The sequence below is a fragment of the Xiphophorus hellerii genome, chromosome 19 (assembly GCF_003331165.1).
Source record: "Xiphophorus hellerii strain 12219 chromosome 19, Xiphophorus_hellerii-4.1, whole genome shotgun sequence".
NCBI classification, from domain to species: Eukaryota; Metazoa; Chordata; class Actinopteri; order Cyprinodontiformes; family Poeciliidae; genus Xiphophorus; species Xiphophorus hellerii.
Genome location: NC_045690.1, coordinates 24,622,641 through 24,635,853, shown reverse-complemented (window position 1 = coordinate 24,635,853; position 13,213 = coordinate 24,622,641). Strand labels below are relative to the sequence as shown.

At 36.2% G+C, this 13,213-nt stretch overlaps 1 protein-coding gene across 3 annotated transcripts in view; it reads right to left on the bottom strand.

Moving 5' to 3' along the window:
• slc4a11 (solute carrier family 4 member 11) overlaps nucleotides 1-12,032 on the bottom strand; it is a 142,562-nt gene extending 130,530 nt beyond the window's left edge. Inside the window, exons 1-2 of one of the 3 annotated variants that reach the window (XM_032547115.1) lie at nucleotides 12,017-12,032; nucleotides 11,315-11,386 (exon numbers count right to left, since the gene is read on the bottom strand). In XM_032547115.1, coding sequence (XP_032403006.1) covers nucleotides 11,315-11,375 — 61 coding nt within the window. In that variant the 5' untranslated portion in view covers nucleotides 11,376-11,386; nucleotides 12,017-12,032. Of the gene's footprint in view, nucleotides 1-11,314; nucleotides 11,542-12,016 lie in introns of those variants that run through there. The other 2 variants (XM_032547120.1, XM_032547117.1) reach the window with 2 other exon arrangements.
• Between the last annotated feature and the right edge of the window lie 1,181 nt (nucleotides 12,033-13,213).

The window sequence follows — 13,213 nt, the reverse complement described above, 5'->3', positions numbered from 1 at the left end:
TTCATCCCAGATGTGAAGCGGCAATCAAATCCTTTCTTCTTCTGCCTGAAGAATAACAGCTGATTAATAATGGGCACTATAAAAATGTATTCCAAGTCTTGGGGCCAATTTTAGCGACCTACTTTGTTAGGTATTGGGATCTAACAATAAAGGTCTGCAATGAATAAAAATTTTATATGCATATAAAGTGGATATATACTGTACATACCGTATGGAGATGGAGGTGATGGATGTATATGTATATACATACATACATACAGTATATACGGTATGTATATATTTATATGTATTGGATACATATAATTTGAAAGTCAACCTTAAGAGGTTAGAAAAACAGATAGAAAACCTTCAATCGGATGCAAAAAAGAAAGAAAAAATCAAAATGTCAAACTACAGACATGCAGCACATACTCTTGAAGGATTACTCGCATTACAACACACTACTTAAGATTTTCTTTCTTTTCTTTTAGATTTATATGACAAGCATAAAGCATAAAAACAAAACATGGTTTTGGAAGTGCCTCTATTCTCTTCCTGGTGACAGAAATCATTCCCAGACCATGAAGCTACCTCCACATTTCACAGTATGAAGGGTCTGTTCAATATTAGTTTTCCACCCAATGTAGAGTTTTGCATGTAGGTCACAAGAAACATCCTAATCTTTTTTTTTTCCTTTTTCACATTTTTTCTGTGAATTTATGAGGTTCGGGGTCAATTTTAAACAATACTTCTCATGGTTTTCTTCCAGAAATGGTTTTCTGATCTTTGCTTTTTTATATACCAGCTACATTTGTGGTGTGTATAACCAATAGTAGTCCTGTGATTTGTGTGTCCTCTAGATTTAACATGGGCCTTATGGTTTCTACTCTGGTTAAAACAAATTGTTTAGTTTTCTGACCAAATTAGGGGAGATACAACTGCAATCAATTCCTTTTATATTTAAATGAGTAAAAATGTGAAAAATCTGTATCATTATGCCGTAGTTTTATAACTATGCTAAACTTTGTGATTGTAATGAAACAAAACGTTGAAAAGTTTGAATACTTTTGCCAGGCAATGTAGATACATTCCAGATTCAGTTACGGTGGTTCATCCATTTACACTCTAAAATAAAGATAAATGTTTTCTCTTCCAATGGCAACAACAGAAAAGAAAATGAATCACATCCCCAATAGAGATATTCCAGCCAAATGATATTTAGCATGAGCATAATCTAAACAATGTAAATACCATTGTCTTTTGAGACAGATATACAGTACAGACACACTGCCCTCTACTGGAAACTGTAGTTGCTCAGAACACCGACACTACTAAAGGTCACCATCTATTTGATGTTTCTTAAAGAGTTCATTTCAGCCAACTCTGTATGGAAATGAAGAGAAAGTTAAGACCGGAATCATCCCTAGAAGAAGCACTAGAGATGGCAGGAGTGTTTCCCTTACTTTGGTCCCTTTTCAGTACAATACAAAATACAAACAAAAACCAACCTGATCAAAACACCACATCGAAAACGTCATGCTTGGTTGGATACACATCTGGATGTTTGAAATAAAACAAAACGTGTATGTACAGATAATTATATGTAAAAGCATTGAGAGCCATTCTTATTGTTAATAACATTAATAATAGAGTGTGACAGTGTCATTAATCAGTGGTAGGGAGGAGCAGATTTTCTCTATCCTCACCAAAAAGATAAATTTATTATGCAGTTCAAGGGTCAAGGTAAATCCAATAACACCGCTTGTGCATTTAATGTTATCTGATGTGTTAAAAAATCTAATATTGAATTGAACCGACATACAATTTGGAGGAAAAATATAATTTCCTGATGATCATTATTCAGGTCAAGAGGAGTTTTTAATTTTAAACAGCAGAAACTGCCAGCCCCCAGTGCAGGAGTGACTGTCACCATTATCAAAACAGATCAAACTGCCTCATTTTTTAAAAAAGTTAACCTTCCCTCTGCTTATCCAGGGTGACTTATGAAAACATGTCACTCTGCAGCCAGCTTTAAAATTCTGCGCACCTACAGGGAGCATTAAAACAGCAATAAACTACAAAGGGCACCTCGCTGTATTGTGCTCTAAGCAGGAAGATAGCAAAGACACAGTTAGTGGACAAACACTGGGTGGGATTTCCTTTTCTCCTCACCGGCTCCTGCCTTCCATTGTCCATTTTCAGATGCTGGCTGAGTGCTGCTTTCCATGGAGAATAATAAAATGTGTCTGTCATCAAACTGTACACTGCGACAACACACACCAGCACACGCACAAACACACCCCTACACAAAATGCCTGCGTGTTGGCAATAACACACCAAACACACATTTGACCATTCAAATGTGTGCATTTTTCAAATATAGAACCACAGTTAATTGGTGATTTGCATGATTTTAGTAAAAATGACACAAGTGTTTAGAGTTCAAATTCATAGTTCCAGTTACAGCTAAGTTATCAAATATTGTTGAACAATAATAATCAATCTAAAAAACACCAGTTCAGCAAAGTCCTGTAAATATTATAGTGTAAAATTGCACTATAATATTGCAATTTGCAATTTTCATAAAGCATATGAAATAAAGGGGAATAAAATTGCCCATGACTATGAAGCAGGGTTTTTATCAACGTGTTTTTGCACGTTTTGCAAGATCATATTGGAAAAGGTTGTTGGAAATGACAACATTTAAAATAGCTTCAATTTCACCAAAATTAGACGTTTTTACACTCGCTTAAGGTGGTTTTTGTTTTGCTTTTTTTTTTTTTCAAAAAAGAGTTCATGTTCTACATGGGAGATGGAAACACAATTGCAGAAGAAGTTCTGACATAGTGAACACTTCCATCCACCGGTGGGTCTGTGAGTTGCCAGAGAAAGTGCTGAGGTGACCAGAGTGAAACAAGACTTATTTGTAGTAGTGGTATAAAAACTAAAGGAGCGCCACTCCTCACATAAGTTAGCGCAGCTTTAAGAACTACAGTCAGCAATTTATAGGTTTCAAGGAAAAAGTAAACAGAAGCAATGTTGTGTAATTTGCTTTGTTTTATTGTGTTTATACTTAAAACTAATGTCGTCATACTGTGAGAATACGATAGCTGCACATGCCCAAGTCCATAGCTTCCTGGTGTTTTAACATCAAAGTTGTTACAAAAAAAGAAGAAATAAAAATGACTAAAATTAATAGAACAATCAGAGGAAACGGGGATTTTCCTAAAGGTGAAATGAAAAGAGAAGGTCACTGAAATCATTGTGATAATGTTTTAATCGGATTACTTACTACCGAATGTGGCAGATTAAGTTGCAATAAAGTTAAATAATTAGCTACAAATCTTTAATTAAGCCTCCATTAATTTAACTCTGAACAAACATGTTCATTAGATTTCAGCAGATAAGGGTTTCTAAAGGCAAATAAATGAGCTGGAACTTAACTGACTGGCCAATGTCGCCGCATTTGAGCCGAGTGATTAATGACTTTGATAGTAGCTACTTACTTTCACCACACTCTCACCACGCAGGTGTTAATGAATGACTCCGACAACAATTAACATTATTATCAAGCTCATCCAATGCATCCATAAACATTAGAAACGCACTAAGGTTGTGGGAAAGAGTCGAAAGAGCCTTTTTTACCCCTTTTTTTCAGCTGCTAACAATAAAATGACATCTAAGTATACACCTTGAACACTTTTCAGTTGATTTACACCCATTAGAGAAGACAGCCTAGGTGGAACCCATCGTTTATCATGACATCATCACATTATTAAATTAGACCAAAAAAAGGGCCACTGTCGTATGAAAATCTAGCTTTTTCTGGACCAACGTTTCAGGAGCCTTGTTGTTAGCATTAGCAGCTGTAAACATTAGCATCATTTGTATTCTCTAGAGAATGTAGACTCGGTCCTTAATTCCGATTTTCTTAAGGCTGCCATTGTAGAGAAGTGATAAAGCGTTTTTATGTTTGGTTTCACTCAAACTCAAATGTAATCTGTCACACTTATCTAAAGAACTTCAAGAATAAATTCTGGAGACAAAAACCAGCAGGAGCAGAGAGCTAAAACAGATGTTCCTCCTGCTAACAGTACAAACAATAAGACGCTGAGCTCAGGGTTGCCAGGTCTGACCGACAGTTTCCAGCTCAAAAGCAACGTAAAACCCAACGAATTCCAACCTTTAATAAAATTCATGTTGATGGTACCATGTATATATACAGTATATATACTGTATATACAGTATATACAGTATATCAGTACTCAGTACAGACCAAAAGTTTGGACACACCTTCTCATTGAATTCAATGAGAAGGTGTGTCCAAACTTTTGGTCTGAACTGAGTACTGACCAAAAGTTTGGACACACAGTTGTGTCCAAACTTTTGGTCTGTACTGTATATAAAAATCTTGTGTCCCATGGGTCATCGACTGCATTCAGACTTGAGACAATTCATGACATTTTTAGTTGTCCTTCATAATATTCTGACCAGAACCAAATCCCATTGAGGCTCTTTGAACACAATGAGGCTTGAGTTTTTTGTGGCAATATGTCCTTTATAATAATAATGTTGCCCTGGGATTTCCGTTTTACAATACGACTACATAGCAGTACTACTACACTTGATTAACCAATGACAAATCATTGATGATGTCACGTTCAACAGATTCTAGAGATTTCAAAATAAATCAACTAATAAGATAAGTGAAATAACACGGCATTTTACTACGAGTTTTGTGTTTTTCAGAAACAGGCCCAATCTGGCAACACTGATTCAGCTTTCCTTCACCTCTAACACTGCTAGCTAAATCCATATAATAAACATAGGACATATTTGTGCAGTATAAAGTTGAGAAACAATTCAAAGTTTAACATATTGAACTTTGCAACATCATATCATGCCATAGAGTTTTACTTTCTGCTGTGTTTTCTGTGGATGTCACGCTTATTTACATACCAATGGGTCAATAGATGTAGCTGGTCGATGCGCTCCACAGGAAGGAAATTCTACAAGGTAACTTAGTTCATCAGAATTCCAACTCATGCCTCTAACAGTTTCCGTAATTTGTGTTACTGGACTGAAGGCAGTTCATTATCCATGAAAGCAGCCAGAATTTTAAACTGAAGTTATATCAACACGGTGCAGCTCTGATGTATTGACAAGTGCCTAAGTAGACAGTTTATCATAACAGCTACCCAGACACAACTGCATTTGTCCAATATCAGAAGCAGAGTCTGTGGAATAAAAGATTACTTAGCTCAATGTGAGGTTCAAAATGAAGGAATTGTGCACACGTGTTGGTCTGCGAAAAAGTCAGACTTGAGTGTTTCCACCACTTCACCAAGATTTGTGAATCCTGCATGTTCCATGACATACCGTAGTTTCCATTACAAATGTGCGCAAAACCTTTTTGATATTCTGTCAATGTCGAAAAAACACAATTTTGCAATTGGAGCGTTTCCATTAAATGAGAAATGCAATTAAAGTCATGCATGAATAAACTTGTTCATGTGATAATCATTAAAAATCATGGCAGTGACAGATGCTAACAGTTAAACACATAATAAATTATTACATAGTATTGCAGTTTAGTACTAGCACTCATCATTTATCAGTCATCAGAGAGAAGTTGGTGTCTTATTGAGAAGTTAGCGCGAGAAGCTTCTTATTTGGGGAGCGGCTGCGTATGCAGGATTTGGGGGAAATAGTCGGTGATTTCACAAAAGAGCTATGGACTCAACATGACAAATTCAACTTTTTATGAACTGTGTAATGCTGCAAGACATCTAATGGAGCCAGCTGCCTACAAATCAGCACATTTCTGCTGTATGCAAACTGAGGTATTGTGAAAAAAGTCTTTCCATTCAGTTTTTGTTTTTAATTTCAATTTTGTTACGGTTGAAAAACCACCTCATCCTAATGTGAATACTTATTGAACAAAAGGATTTTTAATCAAAACTACCGTTTCCATCAAGCAAATTTATTTTGCTCAATTTTAAGATCAATGGAAACTCAGCGAGTGTTTGAAAGCTTCCCAGTATAAGACTGCACAAACTTGTTGTAATATTTGCAGCCTTGCTGTCTGCTGAAGTTGACTCAGGGTCATTTTACAAATATTTCCAAGGCAAGAAAGAACTGGTGCCCTGTGGCAGATGGCTCCTTTTTGTACCCAAAAAAGTCGGGTACAAATGATAAAACTGGCAAGGGAATGAGACGACCAGCTGCCACCAGGTTTGAGTCTGTTGTTGTAGGTTAATTAAAAAGCTGAATTGCCTCTGTATGACATCTTTTTGTAGCTTCTTATACTTTTTGAGTTCCAACTACATTATTAAACATTTCAACATTATTAAAAAACACTTGCTTTGAACACCAAACTGTTTTCTCAGCGCTGATAGCTTTTAGGTATGCTAACAAAATAAAGATATCAGATTTTCAGTTCCTAATGGGATGAAAACCAATCTATCTACCTGGAAATCACCTATCGTTGATGGGTTCATCTCTAGACTGTATACAATTCCAAATTTGGCAGCTAGCATTTAGAAATGAATTGTGTATAATTTTGTTTTTACCCTTTAAAAAATATTAAGTATATGACACCTTCCAATTGGAAGCAAAAAAGGGGGATCAAATTTAATATAAGGCATATTTTGTATTTTTTGATAAAACTCTTAATTATTAAAACAATGATATTTGAGCAGAAGACTTTAATGCTAGCTGCACAGCATTAACAGGGTCATGGGTGGACTCTTTGGAGTAGGTCAACATGTACAGCATGGCGTTAACAGCGTCAGAGATAGAGGCTCAAATCCCAAAGGAAGCAAAAACAACATGTATGCACTCTCAACTCCACGAGGAGCTCAGGATGAGAGTGCCAGCCAAATGGCATATATATATATATATTTATATAAAAAAAAGTGGTAATCCTACAAAGACAGGCAGTTACACAATATTCAATGGATGATGTAAAAAAAAAAAAAAAAAGTGCGTTTAGGGGGGAAATTCAAGGTCAAAAAGGAAGGAGAATTTAGAAAAAGGCTCAGAACTTTGTGGCTCAACATTAGAGTATTACATGATGAGCTAAAGCAAATGGGAGTTCAAAAGGTTAATAGTTTGAGCCTCAGTGACTCGTTCAAATTATAAGCCCCATTATGTTATACAAGAAGCTAAAAAAAACAAATAAAAAAAACAAACAATTGATAAACGGTTACTTCAAAACTGCTTTTAAAGAAAATAAGCCTGCACAATTAGGCTTATTTTATGTTTTATATATTATTGTCGATACCTACGTGTTCTACTCAAAGGTTGTTAAGTTTAGGAGACAGTAGGTACATCCTTCTGCAGGAAGATAAGCATAAACATTGGCTATGATTCACATGCTTTTTCACTATAGTACATTTCACTTTATAAGTGAAAGCTGCTCGTTTCAATCCATTTTGGACTGATGACACCGTTTGCTTTCCTTTGGTGTTCAATATTTGCTCCACTGCGATCTGAGGTGTGATGAAAATTTCCAAACACACATTTGCCTGGGATGAAAACTTGTGTGGATGCAAGAAATGTGCTCTCCTTCTCAGGTTGGGACTAATCTGTCCTGAAGCACAAGCTAAATTGCAGAATATAGATCTTAAAGGAGCAGTGTTGTGTGTTTTCCAGAGGCATGGTGCTGTTTTATTGAAAAATCAAGTAACTATGTTACTTACAGTTGTTATAAAAACGCTATGTATATCAAATATGACTCAAAAGAAATCTGACTAATAAATCTGACAGCTTCAAATTGGGCCTCTGTCTCTTTAAAAATACCTGTCCTTTCTGAAACTCCACCTTCAGGGAGTCATCGCAACATGGCTCCTCTATTAAAGGATTTCTTCAACAGTTTAATAACTATATTAGCAGTCATAATATAACACGTGTCTGTCTGAAATACAAGGTTTCCCCCAGAAAACTTGCTAAGCCCAGTGGCTGTGTGCTAGAGCAATCATTCATCCAGTGGACCGTTGTGTTTTTGAGTTAAAACAATGTTTAAAGTTGACAGGAAATTTGAAAATATCACTTGATAATCATGTGTTATTGAAAAACTAGATGATTAATACCTAAACACCAACAACAAATTCTTAAAAATTGCAAACATTTTAAAAAGACCTAAGCAAGTAAGCAATGCTTAGCCTGGTGGGGGCACAAGTAAAGCCCGGTGGCCTGCCAGGCTTATAATACACTGGGGGAAACCCGTAAATGTAGGAAATAAATTGACATTTTTCCATGCTTATTTACAAGGAGCCCAGTTCAAACTTGACCTCTCCTTCCTAAATCTTTTGAGTTTGTATTACACTACTGTACACAGAACAGAAATAACAAATTAACAGATTAAAGAAGTCAAACAAAAAATCCCTGTGAGCACAATTCATTTACAACTGTCATCTCCCAAACACTGATCATGTTATCGTCCACTGGAGATAGTGGAGCTTAATTATTACACATATTAAGAATAAATCATAGAACATTAACAATCCTCCAAAAAAAAGTCACTTTAATGTTGCCATTTTTTCCCCTCCACAATGCAATTAATAATCTGCTAATGAAAAAAATACAGCTAAGACCAGAATTATTAAACCCCTGATGAAATCACACAAAACTCAATTTTTTATATATATAATATAATAGTACTGGCAAAATATTCATGATGTCATATCCTAACATATTTTATTTAGTGTTGCATTTTAAATTTATAAAAAGGTGATCTGATTAAAATTTGAGACCAAAATGTTCTCACCTCCTTTGTAAAATCCATGAGCAGAACTTTCTCCTGCATAAACCATATTTTACTTGAGTAAATTATTTCTGGACTCTTTCCACATCAGGGCCTCAGAAAGAGGATAGTAAACAAACCTAAAAGGCTACACTGCAATTTGCAAACATTTCATGGTGATCATATTAATTAATTAAAATGTGAAATGATTATTATAAAGTCATATAATGTGATTTCTCTGGATTTGATTTTAGATCGCATCTTTAACAATTGAAATGTACCTGTAATTAAGCCCGTCGTGATAACAAATTTTGCATTTTTATGTAAACTTTAATTTTGTAAAGAACACTTAGAACTTGATGATATTCTAAATAAGATATATTATATATACTGTATGTACTGTATATAGATAAGAAGAAGATATTCTAAATAACCAAGACAAAACCAGGACAACCAAAAATAATAAATGAAACGAAAATATTAACTTACAACCGAAACCATAAAATGAATTATTATGCCTCTCTAATTAAAGTTACCCCTCAAAAACATCTTAAAAATATTACCCCAAAAGAAATGTTGATTTTTTGAGGGGTAATTATGGAGCTCATTTTAATTCATCTTGTGATTTAGTAATTGCGACAGACTTATCTATAGTGAAAACTAGAGACCTCTCCATTCTTTACTGGGAATACTTGAAAATTGGTGTATCAAATACTTATTGTCCCCAACTGACAACATTGAATACAGTCTTCAGTCACAGGAGAAAATATGTGATAATATGGACACCAATAAACACTGGATATTACTTCCAAATAGATGGCAAGACAAATTGGTCAGGGAAGCTGCCAAGAGGCTGACAGCAAAACTAAAGGGCGAATCTCTGCCAACTACATACAACAACAGTCTCCTGTATTCTTCACTGGCCTGGACTGAGGCAAAGGTATGCAGAAAGAAAACCCTTCACCTTTTTTTAAAAGATAACATCGAGACCTGGCTAAAATCTCTCAAGACCTTGTCAGTGATTGGATTATGGCTGATGAAACCAAACCTTTGGGCTACAATTCAAAAATGTGTTTGGCTCCAAAAGAACACAGGCTAAAAGCATTCCATACCCACTGTAAAAACATGGTGGACTTTTATTGAGATCATTTTTTTGTTTTGTTTTCATCATTATGAATTAAACTGGTCATTGCCTTCCTACACATTTCCATGCAGCTCTCATTTCCTTCAGAGCCACGTCTGGACTTTCTGCCATTGACTTAGATTCCTCTGAAAGAATCTCTACTGGGCCAATCAGAAAACAGGGGGAGCTATGAACAATGATGCTGTTTTTCTGCACTTTTGAAATTGTGGTCTGGCTGTAGTTTTAGTGGAGGAAGTGAACGAAGTCGTTCAGTCCATGTTGGCCACGCTTCCAAATATTAAATTTAAATAAGCAGCCATCTTGTTTGTCTTGGCACCGCTCTCTTTGCAGTGGAGGATGGTTGTTTATGTTGTAGGCCGTTTCCAGTAAACTTCATAGCGTCAAAGTGATGCATCACATACGTCATGGACAAATCTGAAAATGCTCAGTTGCTCAATCCACATGGATTCCTATATCTCTGAGATTTAACAACTTTAGGTTTTCAAATTCCACATATTTGATACCTGAGCTAATGTTAAATTAGCCATTACAAGTGCCAACTTCAACCATCGTGTGAACACTTTTATCCAAGTCTTTACTCTAAAAAGGGATGAGAACTTTTATGCTTCAAGGCAGAATATTCTATATTGTTATTTAATGATTAAATGTCTTGCAGTAAAGACTGTCCTTTTGGCTGAATAAGGGTCTGTTACATGTCAATTAACTGACATTCATCTTCTTCTTTTTTTAATCAAGCAAGTGAGAGTCACAACTACTCACAGATTTCAAGGCATTCTGAAGGACATGAATCACCCCGCAGTTAATCTTATAAAATGTTCATGTAATCTCACTATTTTACCAATATATTTGAAAGTTCAATTATGGGTATTTCAAAGATCAAAATGTTTTTTTGATAATCAATTTCTTATAAAAAATAAAAAATTCAAACATACGTACACATAGTTAAGGAACCTCAAACATTAACGTACAAAACACAACGAAATAAACTTTGGACCATTTATCTGGGAAATGTTGTGGTGACTGATGTAAATTAGCTTTAGGAAATCAAATCACAAATTGGGCCCCTCATAATCTTATACCGACTCTGGGTATCTCATACGTCAACTTAATATGACCATTTTCATCCAGTCAGCAAAAATTAACACTTAATTAAATGTCATATTTGCCTTAATAAAGACACTTTATAAAGGAGTAGCATGTATTCTTCTAAATGCCTTACATGAAAAAAATTCAGTTTTAACGAGGAAAATTTTACGTATTTTACCTCTGAGGTCAGGTGCTTTTACTTACCTGCAGCAATACATTTAGCAAGTAATTAAGAGGAAATGCGATGGTTTCAATTTATACAAATATACAGAAATAGTAGAAGGGTTGTTCACGGGCCAAAATAGGTAAGCAAAAGAAAAAAAAACACGCTGCCCAATTGACAAAGGTGACTACCTTACCTTCTACAAATCGATTTACCGTCACTCCCATCATCTCGCCGTCTTCCTTCGCAGTTTTCATGACGTCCCCGTCTTCCAAAATACGGCAAAAATAAAATAAAGAAGTCCTTCGCTCGTTTTATTCTCCAGTATGTGACTAAACAGACGCGCGACTTCAATTCTGCCGGTACATCAAAGTGAAAGTAACGGGCGCGTGCTCAAATTAGCCACCGGTCATCTCCAGGTGTGGGTGACAGCACGCGCCCAAACGGTGCCAGGACGGTACAGTGACCACGCCCCACAGCGCGCACTTCGAGTGTCCACCCAGCCTGTCGCCACAACAGGAAAAGTTGCCTCTAACTTTTGATTTGACGGGACTCTTTAGATCAGCTGGACGTCTCGGTATGTTTTACCACAGGAGCAGGGCCGGTCCCAGGTTTTATGCTACCTTGGGCTAAAGGTTGCTCCAATACAATGAATAAATTATTTGTCCAAAAATGAAATCATAGTATACTATATATTTATACTAGATGTGATTACTTGAGTAAATGTCCATAAATACATTAAATAGAATAGAAAATGTATCTATAAATAATTAAATATGAAAAATGTATACAAAATTAAATATTGTTTTCACAGCCTTTTCCTCAATATTTAGTTGACACACATTTGGCAGATTTTACATCCTCAAGTCTTTTTGAATTTACCACCAACTTAGCTCACCTACTTTTGGGCAGCTTCACCCATACTGAAGTTACGGCTCTTCTTTTTGAACCATGAAAGAAAGTGATCAGTCAGAAAGTCCATATTCTTTGCTGAGGTCATTTTCACACCTTCAGGGACTCTGAAGGGTTCGACCAATGATTCTCTCCTCATGATTTCGGCCCAAAGCATGACTCCACCACCTCCTTGCTGACGTCACAGCCGTGTTGTGATGTGGTGGCCGTCCACCACCAATCCACTACTGCGTCCATATGGACCATCCAGGGTTGCACAGCAGTCATCAGTGAACAAGTCTGTTTGAAAGTTAATCTTCATGTCCGGCTGGGCCCACTGAGACCGTTTCTGCTTGTGAGCTCTGGTTAGGGGGCCCAATAGTAGCTTCATGCACCGCAAGCCTCTGGAGGATCCTCCACCTTGAGGTTCCAGAGGCACCAGCAGCTTCAAATAACTGTTTGCTGCTTTGTAAGGGCATTTTAACAGCTGCTCTCTTAATCCGATGAATTTGTCTATCAGAAACCTTCCTCATTTTGCCTTTATCTGTACAAACCCATCTTTGTTCTGAATCAGCCACAAATCTCTTCACAGTACGATAATGCTTCAGTTTTCCTTAAATATCTAATGTTTTCATACGGCACTACACTATCTGATGATTTTCGTCAGCAGAGAGATTCTTTCTCTTTCCCATATTGATTGAAACCTGTGGCCTGCTTAATAATGTGGAACATCCTTCTTAAGTAGATTTTCTTTAATTGACTCACCAGACAAACTAATCAACCAGCTCTCTGAAATTAATTATAGTGATTCAAAGAGCCCTGACACACAATACCATCTATAAATTTAATAGCACAACAAAAAATTTAATCTTTATGACACTTCAATCCAATTTGCATAATAATTTGGAACATGGTGTAATTCTAAATAGGTTAAGGTTGAAGTGTTGTACATTATACCCACAATAGCTAAAATGCCAGATAAGGACAGACTGCATAGGATGTGTTATATGTATATTGCATAAATCTTTGGGTGATGTAGAGGAAATCTAAGTTACTGATTGCCCCATGATAAATCCAGGTTAGGGCCCCATTCAGCTTTACATCGGCTCACATCCATTTTCTTTTCCCCACATAATTTAACAATGCGAGTGACTCATCATAACGTTTGCGCTTGCCATTATTCCAGCGGGACGGGCTCACCTAA